General features: G+C 47.4%; 1 protein-coding gene across 7 annotated transcripts in view; it reads right to left on the bottom strand.

The window, feature by feature from the left end:
- The window catches only part of JADE1 (jade family PHD finger 1), a 60,518-nt gene that overhangs the window by 6,177 nt on the left and 34,290 nt on the right, over positions 1-20,051 (bottom strand). For 6 of the 7 annotated variants that reach the window (XM_084768863.1, XM_084768862.1, XM_084768865.1 and 3 more), the window contains 7 exons: positions 18,368-18,525; positions 16,438-16,625; positions 13,469-13,680; positions 9,980-10,147; positions 8,843-8,959; positions 5,284-5,805; positions 735-852 (listed from right to left, as the gene is read on the bottom strand). In XM_084768863.1, the coding sequence (XP_084624989.1) occupies positions 735-852; positions 5,284-5,805; positions 8,843-8,959; positions 9,980-10,147; positions 13,469-13,680; positions 16,438-16,625; positions 18,368-18,525 (1,483 nt within the window). The remainder of the gene's footprint in view (positions 1-734; positions 853-5,283; positions 5,806-8,842; positions 8,960-9,979; positions 10,148-13,468; positions 13,681-16,437; positions 16,626-18,367; positions 18,526-20,051) is intronic. The other variant, XM_084768860.1, reaches the window with a different exon arrangement.

Raw genomic sequence — 20,051 nt, 5'->3', positions numbered from 1 at the left:
TAAACAAATTCCCAAAACAGACTTCCTCCATGAAATTCTTACACTACCTACTTCCTGGGGCTTCTCATCACAAAACGCCGGGTCCTGATTCTACACCAGCTACTGGAGGAGCACATGACTCCCAGAGGTGAACACTTGCCCAACATAAGTAAGTGACACACTCTCCAGAATAAGGAAGCATATAGCCATATTTATCTTCCCTTGTGGCTGGCCATAAAAGTGTAAACAGAAGGCACTAAATAAGTACCCAGCACACTCAGAATCCATCCATACCTTCAGAAACCCACCATGTTATGAAATGCGTACATGTGGCTGTGGCAAGTAAGTGGTCTTAACATATATTGGCAATGTTAGGTTGATCCACAGGCTAGAAAATGCACACCTTTGGAGCTATCCCCATGTTCATCAAGAGCACTGCAATGCGCTCCTGTTTTCATTTGTATCTGCTGATACTCATATAAGAGGCAGCTTGAGATAGCATCCCAGTTTTCATGAAGTTGAAGAGAAAAGTTAAGGTCAGCAGGGAGATGCTACAGGTCTCAAATCCTGTATAACACCAAATTCACCTCTCTCCCTCTAACATAAAGTCTTTAATGTTTAAAGATGTTCTGTGACTATGAAAAGCTGTGCTGCACTTTAAGGAAGACTGTAAGAGCATCTGTTCTCCCTCAACAGCAGTGTTAAGGTTATAAACCCCTGCCCTACATTTTGCCCTGCTAGGGTTTATTGCATACCTGAAACTCTTTCTTGCTCCATGAGCTTAGTGTAAAGATTGAAAATCTGTTCCTGGACTCTGCACACAGATCGTTTCATCTTTTCCCTGCGGGTCACCATGTAAGTGAGGTTTCGAACCTAGAATGTAGAGAATAAAGATTTCCAAGTGAGCAATACGGCAACGATACTTCAGTGCTTTCAATTCTCCTTTACCTGAGACACACCGGCCTGCTAGAGCCTAGACAGACATTTGAAATCAAAACGTGCTTAAACATTTTACCCTACCACTAGAAGGACTCTGCTTCTGGATCCCCTTGTGCAGCCATGCAGATCACAGGCGGAGTCCCACTCCTCCCCACCAGTCAGTCTGCAGTGTAGGGACCTCCACTCCGCTTACCACCCCACAGTATCTTCCCAACAATCTCATTGTCAGTAGTTTTCAAGCAGTTCAGAAGCTACCTCCCTGCATACTTGTATCAAGTGTCTTCCAGGCTAATGGCATAAGAGGAACCCCTGCACAAAGTCCTCTGGAAGACCAAATGAGCTGCTTAGTCCACTCGGTACAACTCAGCAAAGCCAGACCAGCAGTAGCAATATATTCCAGTGATGTGTGCAAATGCCTGGGAACTGTCCCAGCTTCTCCAGCCAGTCTATGAATCTGTGGATCATCATTTTAAAACTGCTACTAACCTCATTCTCACTCTAGCTCATTTGTAACAAAGACAAAGTGCTAAGATTCCCCACTCATAGCTGTTATAAGACTGCTTCAAATCATGTACTGATCTACTAGTTTGTGGTCAGTCACCTATGCTTCCAGAATTAATGTTCCCTACTCTAAAGCCAGCTGTTATCACTAAAGCCAGCTGTTATCACTATGTATCACAAAAGAATTAACGTACTAAACCCCATTTACCCCTTGGGTCCTAAAAGTGACTAGACTGCCCAGCACTGAACAGTTAAACCTTTCTTCAGGAAAATGCCTGTAAAACTTCAACAACCTCAATGACTGTGACAGAAGTGGAAAATGACCACATGCTCTCCACCACCTATCAATGGCATGCTAAAAATACATCCTCTTCAGCAGCCTTTCTTGTATCTTACTGTAAATTCAAGTTCAAAGGTCACAGCTGCTTCTCTGGCACAAGCCCTGCATCTTTGCACACTGGCTCATGTAGATACCCCTCTCAGGCTTCAGAGCTTTCTCTCCCCTCACAACCCCAGCTATGCTCTCGGCAGGCTAGTTTACATGAGGGCAAACAACATGAGGGAAGCATTACCGGGCTCTACTGACCCTAGTGATTCACTATCAGGGTCTCCCTGTCTCTGTTTCTACGTGAACCCCTTACATAATTAATACTGTTAAGCACAGGTTATGATTTTTAAAACCAAAAGGAAATCCTTCTCCTTAGCTGAGTTAAATATGTCATGAGGCATGCCTAACTGATAGCCCCAATCCCAAGCAAGAAAGTCGGTGTTCTTTAGAGAAGTCCTAACCAACCTGGTCTAGAAAGGCCTAACTGATGTGGCTCTGGCTGACCACTGTAGGGCTGAGTACCCCAGAGTAAGCAAAACAAAACAAAAAGGTTATTCTTGGGGAAAATCTAGTCATGGTCTCTGCCCAGAGAGCTAAACTGACTGATACCACTCAACCAAACTTCCCCACTTAGCCTCCCCCGTCAGCTGCTAGCAGCAGGCACCCAAACCCACCATGTCCTGACACTAGGCACTTCCCCCTTAAAGCAAGTTCACAGAAACAATAATTCCCCCCAATGTCCAGTTTGCACTTTTAAGTTTCTAGAATGTTACTGTTGCATTAGGGACTGAGTCCTGAGAACCAACCAACCAAACAGCCAGGAAGAGCTGCTGCAGAACCCTAAGCAACACTTGCCACACTAAAGCCTCACATGCGTTTTGTTTAGGGGACAACTGCAATCTTAACTGGATTTTCAAAAGGTTCTGTTCTACCGAGTGACAAATGCACAGGCCTATCCCCCAGGGCCTGGAGCCTAGTCATGCACACTGTGCTGAGGGAGGATGTGTTCATCCAAGCTAGTACTCAATCTCTGAGCTAACTTCCCAAACATCTTTCCAAGAAGATGAAGTAGTCAGGAATCCCAGAGTGCGAAGACAGCCTCAGGAACTTGAAGCACCACCCACCACATCACCAACCATCTCTTTTTAGAGCCTCCTGATATCTATTCCTGTCATTTAGCTCTCTGATCCAGAACTGGTACTCAGGTGTGCAAGGCCCCCGAGGTGTTTGCCAGAAAGAGCAATTAACGTAATTACTGTGTCACCTGCATTTCTAATGAATGCTACTCACTTGTTCAGGAATAACCACATGCCTCGAGTCCAGTCACCTGTATTAACTGGTTCTTGAGTGCCTGTCATGTGCTAATATTGCATAAAAATAGGCAGATCACTAATTTACTGAGAAAACAAGCTCATTGTAACTTTGGATGTTTCTTTTCTCATGCCTGCCCTGATACACTTGTTGTTTATAATTGCAAAGCATAATACAACTCTCCAGGGCCTGGCAAAGACTTCACCATTTTCAGACAGCCCTCATGGCAGATGAGGAAAACATAACTTTTCATTATAAATAAACCCATTTAAGCTGACACTGAATTCATTAGAACTTTAGACTGTTTAATAATAAATGTTAAGTAATGCCACCCACACACACATACATAGGCACTCGAACGCACAAATCCTGATTTATTCCCTTATGCATCATAGGCATTATTCTACTTAAAAGCAAAATGACAACTCCAAAAAAGTTCAGAATTTAATTATAAGTGTATGTTAATCTCAGTAACTTAAATACAGAAAGAGTTATTACACCACAAGCATTTTCTATACTTTTATTCTGTGGTGATTGTGAAACAAACACATTCAAAACATGAGACTTCTCTTCCTTCCCTCCCAAGGACTATCTGACTCCATGCACCCTACTTACAGCAGTTGTTGCATTAGGATAGCTTCTCATCATAGTATTCACTTACCCTGAATCCCTTGCTCCTCAATAACAGACCACAAATGCATGCGGTTCTTTGCACTGACCACCAGGGGGTGTGTGGGAGCCTCACCAACCTGCTCTGGCCTCCCCTCAGCCTGACACCAGCCACTTAACCCAGAATCCTAACGAAGTCTAGAAAGGGACATCACAAGAAGCCAGCATTGGATGGTGTACTAAAAGGGCCTCTAATGAGCACTTAAAAATACTTGCACGACTACCCCATATCTAACAAGGTGGTGCAGGCCCCTGAGAGAACTGGTCCTTTTGGCTAAGCACATTTGTAGTCTATCCCTGCCCTGCCTACACTCTCATCTCAAATCATCTATGAGTCACATTCTCTTGCTGAGCAGGTGATGAATCACTCCTCTCTAATAAATGAGGGGATGGAGGGAGATATGCATTAACTGTTTCAGGCCACTTGGGTGCCTTTCAGCACAGGCTGCTTCAGGCCAGAAAACTTACATCCCAGCTCTGCCACATTAATGAATTTAATAGGTAGCTAGCAGTCAGGGGAGTAGGTTCGGAAGGTGCTGAAGGCACATCCCCAATTAGTAAGGCTCAGTCAAAAACTACCTAAGGGAGCTGAAGACCCTGGGGAGGATAGTCCACTCCTAATTATTCCTGCAGCAGGAAGAGAGGTCCAGACAGGGATGCCAGAGGTAATGGAAAGTGAGGGAGGCACCAAGCAGCAAACAGCTGAGGGAAGTGCCAGCAGCTGAGGCTCCAGACAGCCAACAGGCACTTAATCAGCAACCCAGTAGTGTGACAAACACGTATGTCTGTGTATATGTATGTAATGTACTGAGATTGCTAAGGGCTCCACAGACCCAACGCCCTGTGCACGAGAAATCACACACCCCCACACACAGACATAACCCAGATAGGGACACATGCACACACAGGCACACACTATATGTACACAACCTCTGTGATGACTTAGCACCCCACTGCCAAGACTGTCTTCTGTAACAGGTGTGTGTAAGTCCAGGCATACACATCAGCACCCACAGCCTGCTCTGCTCCACAACAGAGCGTGGGGAATGCCCGGTGAATTAGCCAAGAAGTAAAGATGGGAGGCAGTGCTTAGCGCTCTCTCACTCTGATGAGCCCTCCTTCCTGAGCACCTAGGAAATATCTCCCCAGGTTGAACAAGCAATTTGCCTACTGCTGCCCCCTCACTGTAACTCAGATACATCCCAGGTGTCAAAATCAGGCTTTAAACAATGCTGAGTCAACCCCTTGGTCATGTTCCTGGTGCTCTACAACGATAGGGGAGCAGGGGATGGAGGTACACCCCATCTTGCAGAATAGTAAAGATTAATGGGAGTGTGTGAAAAGAAAATAATCAACAGAGGAGCTCCCACACGCAATCTTACACACTGCAGTGAGTTTACCAGCCCATAAATATATTTAACCAACACAACCTCATGCTGTAGCATGTACAAGAATCTGAAAGTAATGACTGGCTATCATCCCTTGCTCTGGGCAAGTGCTCGCCTCGTTACATCTTCTTCTCTAAGTCATTATAAGGTGTCAGTGTCAATCATTACCCTCTCCAGGTCCTGCCGCAAGTGCGTGAACAGCTGCAGCCTCCTAAACAAGACATCCTGCTCCCGCTTGGCTAGATTGTCCTCTTCGTCTTTCTTTGGGGTGATGAGGGGCTTGTTGAAGTTGACCTTCCTCTTCAACTTCCAGTACTGGTACAGGAAATCCACCACTTCCTCGGGCAGTCGCAGGGCCCTGGCCACATCCAGCAGGTTGACGAAGGTGTAGAACTCATCCTCCAGCTGCTGTAGCTTCTGCTTGCGAACACTCACCCGGTGGGCCTCCCCTCGATTCTGTTCCAGACTGGCAAAGGGCTCCACAGGGCTCTGAGGAGAACACTCGGGGGCCCCGTTCTCCTGTGCTGGCCCCTCACCCAGGCTCTCCTCAGGTTTCCTGTGTGAGCTGTGCTTTGGGCAGTAGGACTTGAATTTGACTTCATCGTTCTCTGCTAAGATGGTCTTCATCTCCAGGCCGCGGTCAAAAGCACAGGTCACATGGAAGGCCGTCCGGCAGTTCTTCACAGAGCACTGCAAAGAATACATGGAGACAGTTACAGAGCAGTGCCAACAAGAGCCTCAGGGCTGGTCATGCCGTTTCAGACAAAGGCACACTCACTGAACAGAAGCGCTTGAAAAAGATGAACAGGTTCGAAGGGAACCAAGGCCAGGAATGTCAGGGAACAATGCAGGAAAACTCTTCATAACCCAAACTACAGCTTGCTTCAAACAGTCATGGCACTGAAATCTCAGAGCAGGGGCGGGGAGAGCTGTAGCTCCTGTGGGTGAGGGTGGCACAACCCTCAAAGAGCATGTGCTCTCTTATGGACACGGTATATTCTGAGGGTTATCTAGTTCTCAAAAGACTTGGAACCCACTTAGTATTATCAAAACACATGTGAACAGGAGTCTCTTCAGTATACATACTCCTGATCAGTTTTAAGACCGAACTGCAGCCAACTAGAAAAAGTCCCAACTCAGGTAGGTAAATACAAACAGACTTCCTGGAAGCAGCATCCAGGGATCACGCCAGAGGAAGGCAGAATGAGGCAAGAACCCAGTTCAGGCAGGATGGAGAAGGGTCCCCCAGCTGCTGCAGAACCACCACTGCATCAGAGGCTCCTTTCCTGTGGGCCCCAGGGATGTCAGCACAGAGGCCAGGCCTCATCAAGATGCACTGAACAGCCTGCTCCCTCCCTGCCTGCACAGGGCTACAATTTAGTGCCTTTGATCCAGACAAGCCTCTGGCCAGCAGGAGCAAAGTGATTAACTTCTCCCGTCTGATCTCACTGAGCAAATCCCTAGAAAGAGGTACCTCTTGGAGGCTGAAGCCAGTCCCTTAAAAGCAACTGTATTGTATGAGGCCAAGGGATCCCTGGGGCATGCCAGGGCTGCACAGACAACCAAGGAGCTTGTGCTCCAGGCCAGCTGAAAAGCTTAATTAAGCTCATTCAACAGAACCTGCATCACATGACCACAGAGGGTACACTGGAGCTGGGCTTCCCCTCATCACTTCAGTACTTGAGATACAACTCAGTGCCAGCCACAATTTAATCCTTTACTATAAAATCCACACCCTTCATCATCCTCCATTCCAATCACCGAAAGTATATGCACTATGATTAATCTGTACCTTTATAAATAACCTCAATTACAAGAAACGTGTGAAATCAGCTTTGGTGGCAGAACACACGCAGACACACCTGGCCACTATCATGAAAAGACACTGCCTCTCCCCAGCAGCATGAAGCCAAGCGGGAAGTAAAAGTGGGAGCAGATGACTAAGACACGGTCTGTATTTGGCTTAAACTACACTTAACCCAGGCATTCTAACCTTAAAGAGAAACGAGCTACAGCCAAGTATTTATACAGGACTTTGAAAGGAGGCCAAATGGCCTTCCTCTGGGTTTTGCTATTCAGGTTGATTCAGCAAACAGATGTTACAGAAACATAAACCAGAGTCTTCCCTGCTGCAGGCATTTCGGAGAGAAATTCTTTTAATAAAAATCAATCTATTTTGTGAAGATATGTAAAGTCATCAGAGTTCCTTGGCCCCTTCTTCAAATTAATGCTCTGGGAAAAAAGGTCAACAGCAACAGAAAAGTCCTTATATTGTCTCTCCTTAAAAGATAAGACTCCCATTTGCCTCCCATGAATCATCAATTAAGGAGCAGGGTTCATGTGCTCAGAGCAGCTAACACGGGCACAAATACTGCCATTTTCCCTGGTATGCCACAACGTGGGGGGGGGGCGCGTGCAGGGGCGCACACATGTGCGGGCGTGGGCCTCACACACATGCCACTCAGATCTTTCTGATGTCTCCTCTATTCTTTTGCCCAACACAAATCTCAGCAGGAAACATTTATCATTTTAGTTTTCAACAGATCCAATTGACATACAAAAACAAAACAAAACAAAACAAAAACCCCACAACTTTAAGGTCCTTGAAGCCAAACCTCAGCTGCCCAGTGCCTACCCTGATATTTCTATTAATGATTTTGGATGCCTGAACAACAGCAGAAATGGTAACAGTGAAAAGTAAAACTACTTTGGGCTTGTTAAGAAAATGGAAAGAGTCCGGCAGTGGTGGCACACACCTTTAATCCCAGCTCTCGGGAGGCAGAGGGAAGCAGACCTAGTTCCAGGACAACTAGTGCTACACAGAGAAACCCTGTCTTGAAAATAACAAAAAACGAAATGAAAAGATGAGGATAAAGGAGCATAACACCACCAATCAGTGGTTTGGCTCATTACTCAAAGAATCATCAGCCAAACTACATATTCTGCCAAATGAAGGCATTTTGTTTAAAGCTAGGACCACACTTGTCAAAAGTCATGTCTATACCTGTTGTATTCTCTACACTGAAAGAAACAGCCCAAATATTGTTTCTGCACCAATTTTTTTCAAAAACCTGAGGAATTAGAACCTTAGCCACACTCAAATCGTAACTGACTAGGTATCAATGTGAGTCTCATTAGTCAATTACTCCGAGTTTAGACCACATGACGACCCAGACAGCAACAGATACCATTTCCCCTTAATTCTGCAGACCTTGTGACTTTCTGCACTTACTAGTACCTAAACAAGCAAATGCAATCAGCATTTTTGCATGCAGGTTGGTTCTCCAAAATCCTTACAGTACTCAGATCAGGTACCACTTCATACAAGGTGCACTACTTATGGAAGTAGTGTGTACATGCTCCACACTTGTGTTTCTCCCAGTATAAAAACATAGGCCTGCCCCACACCTCAGCTCCTGGCATGCCCAGAGGCAGCCCAGGGGACCTCCTGGTCTGTGTAATATAAGTGACTACAGTGGAGCTAGGCAGCTCAAGTGCCATGGCCAAGGAATACCTAAGACTAGTTCTTACCAGGAATGCCTGTTTGTGGAAAGCAGTGGCCACTACGCTTAGCTCAGACTAACTGGATCTGCCTCCACACCCAGGTGGCCTTCCAGATCACCCCCCCTTCCTAGCCACCCAGTGCTGTGTGGAGCCCGCCCCATGCCCAATCCTGCTCCCCACCACACAGTGCAAGAAAACAAAGCCACTCTTACTGAGCTGTTACCTGGATGGAGGCCCCGAACTTCTCATTGCAAAGGCTGCACACAAGCGCCCACCGACTGCTGGGGATGTGAGACACCTTCGTGATGGGCTCCATCTTCTCGGGGCTGCCAATGCTTACCTAGAGATCCAAAATAGCCAGATAGCCAGATGGGCATGACACCATTCATCAGAATCGTAACACAGACCTGAGGACAGTGCCAGGGCCCACCACTGGCCAAGCAGGAGAAGACCCTAGGGACCCTCACCTAACACCAGCACGCCAGTCTATAAAAGCCCATCTAGGATTTTTCACTCCTCTCAAGTGTCTGATTGATGGCAAAGACATCTGTCTCATTGCAACACAGTATATCAAAACTCTAGATTGACAAGAATGTGTTAGGACTTAAAGACAAAACAAAAACAACAACAAAAAACACTATAAATACACTTATTTAATCATATTACATCAGAAGTTATAACTATATTAAAAGTAAAACTGTACAAGGATAAATATGGTATTGTCCCAGTTCAGCCTGGAACACTGAACTACAAACTGGTTAATAGTAAACCAAAAGATCCAGTGAAACTTCAGTGTAAATCACACCCAGGTAGTTTTCCTCTGGGGAAAAAAAAAATACACCAAATCACACACCAAAAATTCTGGAATTTGAATCACAAATAATATTTTCATCATAAGCCATGAAAATTAAATTAGTTAAGGTCTGAGACTGGAAATAAATTAGACCAGACCTGAAATTAAGAAGGTTGAAGGCGAGTAAGAATTTAAATAAAACTCAAAGAAGTGTGACCCCAGAACACGTAGGTACTGCACATGTAGTTTGCCAAACACAGACTGTCGGGGACAGTAGCAAAGCTACCCTCAAGACACAGCCAAGAAGGCGCCAGGCCAACCCAAGTGGACTGACAGGGTGATCTGTGGACACCACCAACTGTAACCCAAGCCACTGCTGCCTCCAGGTAGCCCCTCCACAGACTTAACATACTCTAATGAGGTGATACCTCACAGGATCACTTTGGGGACAGAGGTTATAGGACCCAGCAGCTCTACTGCCTCCCATGTATCACTCCTGCCTACCCCCCAATTCCAGCTGAAAACCAGAGCTATCTCAACTAACATGCTGTTAGAAGCCTGGCTTACCTCAGGGATCCACAGAGCACAGCTGACGTGGACCCACTTGGTTCCGCTGCGGGTAGGCTTCATAGCGCCACCTTTCTTGGGACATAGCAAGCATTTTGGCTGAACTCCCAGGGCACATGTGCGGCACAGCCAACTGCCCTCTGGCACCTTGAGGATTCCATAGCAAGCCTGCAAGGCCACAGCACATTATCAGGGAAAGAAAAGAGAAAAGACTTATGTGTCTTATTTGACTTTTGACAATTTATTTACTTGTTTGTTTGTGTATGTGTATGGGTGTTTTGTCTGTCTACATGCCTACGCACCACATTTGTGCAGTGCCCACAGATGATAACAGAGTGTTGGAGTCCCTGGAACTGGAGTTATAGCTGGCTGTAAGCTGCCAATGTGAGTTCTAGGGATCAAGCTTTTGTTCTCTGGGAAAGCAGTCAGCACTCTTACTACTGAGGCATTTTCCCAGCCCCTATTTATTAACTGAAAAGTCATCTAGAAAGATTTTCACAGAACCACACCAAAGTAGACATGCCCTATCCACCTAACTGTGCTCCTAACCTGAGGAAATGTTCCAGTCCTCCTCTGAGCACCCATGTGCCTGAGCTCCAAAGACAAACTGCATGTTTATCTGGCACAGGTAGTCCCAGAAGGCTTGAGTAGAGAAAACTATAAAATAACCATAGCTACTGTGGTGCAGAAGAGACCCATCCATATACAGTTTCCACCCAGTGACCAACAAACGCTCCAGCCTGGCTGTACGATGTCAGGCGGGCACAGGAGACCTCTCTCTGCTTTGTGATGGGCAAGTCATACAATGAGGGGGAAGCAAATCACCAGAGACTCCCTCGCACTACTAAGGTGACAGAGGGTGGGCAACCAAGGAGCTTTGCCACTCAAGCTGAACATATTCCATCACTTGGAACCCAACACAGCCCACGTGAACAACCATCCACAGAAAAACAAGATACTTCAAAATGAGCATTTGGTTTCTTTAGCTGATGTTTAAAACAAAGCCTGTTTTGCACAAGTTGGCAAAATTACACAAGGCAACACAAACTGCAGAAATCAAGGCTTGTACAACTAAAGTCTTTATGCTAGTATAAAGAAAAAGCAAATGTTTCAATAAGCAGAGTGAAGAAACAAAACCACAGCGGTACCAGGAGTACATTCAGAGAGCCCTTTAAGACCAAACCATTCACAACTTTATCCTCAAGTGAACTGGAAGTCAGGAAGTCAAGTCACAAGAACATGGCTCACTTCTCCAGACAGAAAAAAACACAACTGCCATGAAATCTGAATGGCTAGGACACAAGAAAGGAAACCACGGGGATGAGAGCTGAGCACGGCAAGGAAAGGAGGCCTGCGCTCTGCGGAGGCCATGAATAAGCCACTGTCAGGTTGCCGGCAATGGCAATTCTGTTAGCAGATCTAAACAGCGTTCTGCACCAGGCATTCTAGAGTTGCCTCTGAAGAGAGAATTTCATTTACTGGCAAGGCATATCTACAGTAATAATGTATGCCTTAAAGACAAACCCTGAAGAATTTCACCAAAAGAAAAATGAAGCGAACGTTAAGTGTGTCAAGAGAAAGCCGAAGCCTGAGCATCAGGGCCAACTCCGCCACCTACGTGCCGAGGAACTGGCAGGCAGCCCTGACTGATGTCAGCTTACACATTGCTAAAGCACAGAGCACACCTGGATCTCAAGCAGAATCTTGTACCAGAGCAAATGTCAGAAGACAACAGGGTTACTCGGGGAAAAGAGATGCAGCCGCAATAGTGGCAGTCACGCCGCCTCGCATCACAACAAACCACCACCACAGGGACCCCAAAGGCAACACCCTTTGGACCACATGAAAGTCCAGATACAAAATGGACTAAAGCGAGAGAGACATCGTGGTCTCGAAACTCTCCTGAAGATGTGCTGAGACAGGGCCACAGTTGGTGAAGTCTTCAGAGTTGTACAAAGCCCTAGAGGCAAATACCGAGGAAAAGGACCACGGTCTCCGGCCTGTGGTATGAGCATGGGTGAGCTCAGCATTCATGAGGCAAAGGCAGGAAGAGTAGCTCAGTCGGAGGCTATGCTGCTCTACACGTTCAGTTCCAAAGAACAGTAATAAAACACAAAGTTCAGAGGTGAGCCAAGCAACACTTCCACTTTTTCTAAGTTTCCCTAAAACTCAGTGTCATTGATGACCTCAAAGAAAAGTACTTCAGGACAGCTTTCTAAATCATAAAAGTCCACGGTACACACGGCCCAACACAGCACACCGTCACTGCACTGAAAGTTAAATAAGGAACTCAAGAGACAGCTCAGGGGCTAAAAGCACCTGCTGCTCTTCCAGAGGACCCAAGTCTGGCTCATGGCACCTACATTAGGCAGCTCACAACGGGTGACCCCAGCTCCAGGGAATCTGACTTGTGCTTCCTCAGGCACTCACCACACAGACACACACACACACAAATAAATAACAATAACAAATCTCCTAAGTTAAATGAGAGATAAGAAGACCCCTACATCTGTGATCAACCTTTCTAAGTTACCCAGTGGCCACCTTCCCTGAAGAAGGGACAGTAAGAAGCAACCACCACGTTCTCCTGCCACCTTGAAATAATGCTTAAGAAAGGGGGTACTTGGAGCTTAAGGTGGCTCAGCAGTTAAGAGCACTGGCTACTCTTGTAGAGGAGTCCAAGTTCAGCTCCCTGCTCCCGCACAGTGTCTCACAAGCATCCATTAGGCCCGGTTCCAGGAGATCCCTGATGCTCTCTTCCAACCTCTGTGGGCACCAGTCATGAATGTGGTGCACAGACATACATGCAGGCAAAACATTCATACACATAAAATTAAAATATGAAGTGACTGATAAAAAGGGTGCCTGCTCCCTGCCCAATAATTAAGTTTATATGTGAACACATATTAAAGCTATGGATTATCCTATATCCCCCAAAGATATGCTGAGGTCTTCACCACCACCTAAAACAATGGGACCTTTAGAAACAGTCACTGGGCATGTGACCACTCAGAATGAGACCACACTGTGTAGGCAGATACCTAATCCAACAAGACTGTGTAAGACAATCCTGTGAAAACACAGACACACAGGCAAGGCAGCTACAAGCCAAGAACACCAAGGACCGACAAAAAATCCACCATAAGCTAGGAAGAGACAAGGAGGAACAAAACTCCATGTTCCAGAGACAGCTTCCGTCATTTTTAGTCACCCGTTCAGGGTACTCTTAAAAACTAACACAGATCCTGACCACCTTCTCAAGGATTTTGTTGTTCAGTGTTCCCAGTTGGCTGGATCCTAGTGCCTGCCGGCTGTAAAGGTAGAGCCATCCCCCAGGACTGTGGTCAGGGTCAAACTTTCCTAAACCGCACACCTGTGGCGATGTGGCCCCATTTGGAAGCATCCTGAGCTCCAGGAAGCACAGGCTGGCTGACAGACTCACCCCTGAACCCCACACAGCTCCTTTCAAGGCTCTGCTGTCCCACTTACCTGGTGCACACAGATGTTACACTTGTCACAGAATACCATCTCGTTGCCATCCTCGCCGTCAGGTGACTGGCAGACGTCGCAGACGACATCTTCATCGTATTCAATCCCCAAGCCCTCTTCCGTCTCTATGGCGTGGTTCATGTTGTCATAGCACCGCTGCTCGAATTCCTCCAAGACCCTTTCCATGGTGTACTCGTCCAGCTCAGGCATCCCTGGAGGAAAATGCCACAGAGCTCCTCTGAGCAAGTGCACAGTAATAATTATTATAATGAGACAACACTGATGTAGTTAAACTCCTAAATAAAGCGTAAGTAAAAGTAACTCTGAGCACCAGAGAAATTGCCATTGAGTGACTGAGGCCCTTCCACAGAAACACCTCCAATCCTTACGGGAGACACTAACGAGAGAAGCGGAAAACACTGGCAGCGGCATCCCAGGATATTAAGCACATACTCTGTTGAACGCACCATTCCACTGTTGCTACAGTAATCTGAAATCTGACTTAGAAAGCCAGGACCGTATACTACAGTGTTCGGGTTTTCCTATTTTGGTTTTTGTTTTTGTTTTGTTTTTAACTTTTCTTTTTTGCTGCTTAAAATGGTGCCCAGAAGCAGATTTCACAGCAAATAACCAAATGTTTTTAACTGGCTTATCTATCCCCACTTTGAATCCACCAAGCTGAAATGCATAGTTAATCAGACCCATGAAAGGCAAACACAATAAAATGTCTGAGGCAAAGATGTCAGTTCCCTATGAGTTAAATAAATTACAACACACTTCTAGAACTATCAAAAATAACTTAAGGGAGCTCATTGGTGAAAATCAGGGACAGGAAAGGACCTGAGCTGGACTCCCAGTACCCGCATCAGGAGGCTCACACTGGCCGTCTGTGACTCCAGATCCAGAAAGCCTCTCCTGGCCACTCCTGCACCTGCACACACCCACACAGACACATACATGTAATTAAAACAGAAAAGCGTGAAAGTGGCTACTGTGGCCTTCGTAGTGGTGGGGAGAGAGCTGTTCTCTTCTATTTGCAGATGTTCTCCAAAATGCCTTATGAAAACACTTGTGCAGACAGGAGTCCTAAAGAAGCACTCAGAGGTGAGCACAGTGCTCATGTCTGGGATACAAGAACTCCAAAATGTTAAGGGGTTCCAGGCCAGCACGAGCTACATTATGAGACCTGGGGAGGCCGGGACAAACCTAAAAGGGGATGGGGGGAGATTTATTTTGAGCCTGAAACTTACATTTTATTTTATTATAAAACCACCCGATTTACAAGTTTTTAAAATCTGGAGATAAGGTTACTCAGCGGCTAAGAACACTGGCTGCTCTTTCAGAGAACCAGAGTTCAGTTCCCAGCACCCAGGAGGGCAGCTCACCAGAACCTGAACTCCCACTGCAGGGGATCCAATACTCTCTTCTGAACCCCGTGAGCTCTCACCTGCACTCACCCCTGTATACTCACACGTACACAGTCACACAGGCCAATCTTTCCTTCAATGAAGAACTTACTGAGAACCAGAGTGGTAAGCACTCCAAGCAACTAATGAAATTATGAAACATTTTCCCCCTAGTGCCTCCTAACTAGTTGTGGACGCACCTGACTTTCCTTTCCCTTCTAACTAACCTTTACCAGGAAAAAAAATTGGTCAACAGTGGCTAGGAAAAACATTTTTCAACTTGTGTTCAATTTGTGTCAAACTGACATCAAGGACATGAGTTATTCTGCCACATTAGTGTATCTGTACTAATGCCCCGGGCACGTGAGTTCTAACTATTTAAACCGCTGAAAAGCCAGTCCTTTGGCTGGGACTTTGAACAGGACCCTGAACTGGACACCTACAGCTAGCCAAATGCTTCATGCTATCTTCTACGTAGTTTTATAAGGACAGTGTAAAGCATTTCGCCAGCTCAGAAGACAGAATTGCATCTTCTACAACGGCATAATACACCATTCAGTTATAGGAGATCCCCAGCCTTTTAAAAGGATTCTAAAATGACCCCGGGCTTGCTTCTGCTCTGACCACTAGTACGTGAAGCAGGGAACAAGGGAGAAAACTACTTTGTCAACACATTTAAATAACTAACTAGTAGAAATACCAGCATCCCTACTCAATCATAGGCTGGCGAGCTCACCAGCAGGGCAGGCTGCTATCAGAGTCCAGGCGGCGGCAGGCTCCACAGGAAGACACACTTTAAACAGTCCTTGCCCTCCCAACCTTTGGAACCAAACACATGTGACTCTTCACTCTGTGCCCATGCCATCACTCTCTGGCCCTGCTTCCACAACACAAATGTAGTCTTGGACACTAAGTCCACAGACACTCAAGGCAAAGCCTTAGACAACCCTGAGGAAGGCAGGCTGCCTGTATATCATCCCAACCTCCACACCATGAAAGGCAGGTAAGGTAACTGAGATCTGGAGGTCCCGCCAAGAGAGAGACCACCACAGTTTGGGCTCTCAGCTAGGGCCACACCTCACACAAAGAAGGCCACCAGGAAAGCAGTAAAACCGAGAGGGTTAGAGCAGGCTTTGTAAGGCTCCCTCTGAGAAACTGAAGGTGTGGAAAAAGTGGAACAGCATGGTAAGAGTAAAGCAAGCAGGGTACTGGACCAGACCTGCCGATTTCCCTGGGCTGTGGCTCCTGTATGGTAAATAAGGGGTGGAAGCAGAGCAGGCACAGGAATCCAAGTCACTACAGCCAAAACAAGCCAGCCTTCCACCCCACGGAACCATCCCCCAGCAGCCCGCCACTGGTCCAGGAGCCCCACGTGGACTCTGCGTCTCCTCACACGTGTGTCAGCCACAAACACAGTCTGGTCTCCTACGAGCCGGGACCCTTGCAATGACAAAAGCAGCTGTGACTGGATGAGCTTCAACCCCACACAGGACTCATGTGTGAGTCACTGTGGACTAAAGAGCGCTTTCCTCAACGTGAGTTCATGCAGTAACGTAGTCTCACCCATCTCCTTAAACTCTTCATTGGTGAGTTCCAGCCACGCGGCATCCATATCATTGAGGTCGTATCGACAAACGTTGTTTGCCATCGTCCGGATATCAACGTAGCCCAACTCTGATGGCTCCGGGACTGACGATGCGATGTTCTTCTTGGGCCTGATGGACATGAGAGATTTCTCTTCAGACACAACCCTGGTTCGTAAGAAAACAAGTAGCCAGGTTATCCTTTCTGCCCTGTACAAGAAAGTGTCAGAAGCCAGAGACAACTTCTCCAATCCCCCAAGCCCAGACCATCCCTATATGCTCACATAGTCTCCAGGAGTATAACCCAAACGCCAGCAACACCCCAGCTAGAAATCTTTACAGTGTCCAGAATGGAGGCAGATGCTGCAGTCTTCACAAGCCGTTTCCTCCCTAGCACACCACCCTCCTACTATGCCACCACCCATGTCAGGAAAGACCTTGCTGAGCACTGAGTTCTCAGAAACAGAGAACAGCCACAAGCTGGGTGTACACAGCACATGCTGAGGACACAGCAGACGCTTCGGCACTCCCACCTTCCAAAGAGACTGAGCAAAAACACTGGGCTGTTGCCTCTGCTAAGAATTCTAAGAACCACAGCTCATATTCCATGAACATATATATGACCCCAGGACAGTTCCTCTACCACTCTCTCACAACCTGTAACACCTGGAGAAGCGCTTTCCACTTCACCCTAGCCTAAATAGAAACAGCAAAAAGGAGCAAACCAGCTCCAGCTAGAGGCCAAGGGCTCTCAGCCCATTAGAGGCTCTGAAGTCAGCCCCTCCACATTTTCCGCCATGTGCGTTCACACCAACAGGATGCCCAGAGTGTACAGGTTTGATTACCTTAGAATTGACGGGATGAACTTACCTGTGAGACAGAGATGGACAAACGGAAAAGATTTATTTCTCCACCTGAGCAAGAACAGCTGTCAAGTGAAAAGCTTCCGTCTATGTATTGAGGCATTTGCATCCTGACGACACCTACACAGGACCACCCAGCACAGTCCTCCTAGACTGACAGCCTGCTGGTGCCCTGTGCTTCGTGAGCCTACTTCATAGGCCAGGACCTCATCTGAAGAAGTAGGTGACTCCTGGTGGTCACCAATGCCTGCCTAGCCAGAGTAAACTGTGATATAATTTGAACAAAGATCCCAAAATGATGGTAATCAAACCAATCAACTGTCTGAGGAGACATGGATGAGGCTAGGAGGTGAATTTAGTCCATACTTCTCTGTGGTAGAAGAGGCTATTTCACACAGCAGGGAGCTGACAGACCCCGTGGCAGCAAAGCCCAATGCTGGCACAGCTGATGGGCGCGCCATCCTCTCAGAGGGCACACTATGCCAAAGTGGGGAAAAAAACATACCAACTCGCCACAGGCCATCCCAGAGGAATGTCTCAGAGGACACTGTTGGGAGAGTTGAGTGATGTGGCAGGAGACCAAGAGAAAGCTCCAGCATCGGAAAGGAACCTGTCCACAGCAGAATTACTTAACTTCCACGTCTGACACTGTCCCACAAAGGTCTTCCCGTCCCTGTCATCCCCTAAAATACAACCAGCCACCACAGGCCTGGGATACACCAAGGCCACTATGGCTCCCACAAAGCCACTCTGTGCAGTCACACAGAATGAGAGACAGACAGTAACATCAGACTTCCCCCAGCCAGCCATTCCCAAAAGTGCCTCGGACCGTCTACTCTCCAGCAAGAGACAGTACCTCCCAGGATAACGGCTAAGTTCAGAGGCCACTGCCCTCTGACTCACCACCCTCAGGGCCTGAGCTGTTTCTACAGCATTTGTACTTCTTGTGAGGACTCGTGACATTGTCCTAAAGGAACAGCCACCACGCTTGCAGGAAGGAAAAGACAGGGGTGAGTAGAGGAGCGTGTCTCTCCTGAGGGTAGCTACCTGGCCACAGGCTGCGGGATGGTCCCTGGGCTCACAGGCACCTGGACTCCTTTCTCCCATTCCTGCCTCCAGGGATCTGCCAGCACGTAGTACTCGTCAGGGTTCAGCTGGTAGGAGTCATGCAACTTCATGGCAGTGATCAGATCGGTCCTAAACACCTGGGAAAAAGGACAGGGACACCGATATTTGATAACTGCGTTCATTTCCTAGTGCGGGCAGCTGCAGGGTAACCATGGAGCTGCCCATAACAAGGTCACTGTGTCACACACAGACTAAGTCTGCCCTTCACCTGACCACAACTCCTTTTCCTTCACCCGAGCCTGGGGTGGCGCCAGCTCCCTCAGTCAACACAGAGGCTGGAGTAACGGTGTCGATGTAACTGTTACACAAAACCCAACTGTTCCCCTCTCCAAAACCTCTCAACTCTCCAAGGGCTGCTGAACTCAGGCTCTCAGAAACCCTTCAGGGAATGACAAGTCACTCAGGGGTGCTCTCTTTGGAGCCCATGTTTAAAAACAAAACTTCGTTAGCCAATCAACCTCAAGGCAAAATCTAGAACGGCCCGGTAGAGGTCACTATCTTCCAAACCAACAGCTGACAGCTAGCCCGCCTCCTGAGGTGCCAGCATGTAGGGCAGGTGGCTGGTGAGAGCAAGGTCTATGTTTGCTAACACCAGGCAGAAACGGAGGCCTGCAAAACCTAGGAGTGAAACACTAGGTCACTGTGGCACCGTGTCAGAAGAGGCTGTAACTTCTACCTCGGAAGCAGTAGCACCCTGTCCTCGCTGTCACCAAGACTCATCTCGAGTCCAACTACCAAGAAAGCATCCCTAACTCATCACAAAGAAACAGCAAAGAGGAAACTGCAGGAGGGGCAGCACCCGCCTCTGCTCCACTCGGGACTCATGGGCCCATGGCATCCACATCAACAAGGCTGGCCGGCTGGCCTGCACACCCAGCCATGTCCTCACCCACTCACATCTGATGGAGTGGGCACAGGGAAGGCCAGCACGTATCAGGCACAGCATGAGACTGAAGGTGTACGCTGTCATCTGTGTACACAGTCAAAGCTGCACTCTCGTGTTCAGGACAGGAAGCTCTTTCTGGTGCTGTTAAGCACAGGTCACATTACACAGCTGCTGGTGTTCTCTTTAACAAACCTTGTCCTTTGAAAGTACAGACTAGGGGCTGAATAAAAAGGCCACTTCTCTGGCTGTCATTTTCAGTACTGGACTTCCCCCAGGATGCCACTCTTAACTTCTACAGTCCCATTAAGCAACAGCCTTACTACGCACCTTCCAAAACACAAAGGACATGAGGTCCCGTGGACACCATACCCCTGGATCTGGTGATAGGCCTGGGACCACCCCACCCTACCCCACCCCACCCCACCCCACCCCAAAGAAAAGGCTTAAGGTCAAAGCCATGATTCCCCTCACCAAGCAAGTCAGGCAAAACAGAACCCAGCTAAGCAGTACAACAACAACAACAACACAAGTATATGTGCCAAAGGAAGGACGTCAGACTGAGGAAGGAGAAAAGAAAGGTGGCTCCATTCCTATGACTGAAAAAGGCTCCAGCACAAAGCTCAGGTGCTGGAGTAGATCAAGGGCAGGGGTGCCGGTAACCCCGACTGCTCTGCACACAAAGCATTTTCACTCAGAGGATTTTACACAGACCAGGCA

This window comes from Acomys minous (assembly GCF_964271855.1).
Source record: "Acomys minous genome assembly, chromosome: 19".
Classification (NCBI taxonomy): domain Eukaryota; kingdom Metazoa; phylum Chordata; class Mammalia; order Rodentia; family Muridae; genus Acomys; species Acomys minous.
Note: the sequence above shows the minus strand (reverse complement) of the source record. Positions and strands in the feature narration are given on the sequence as shown.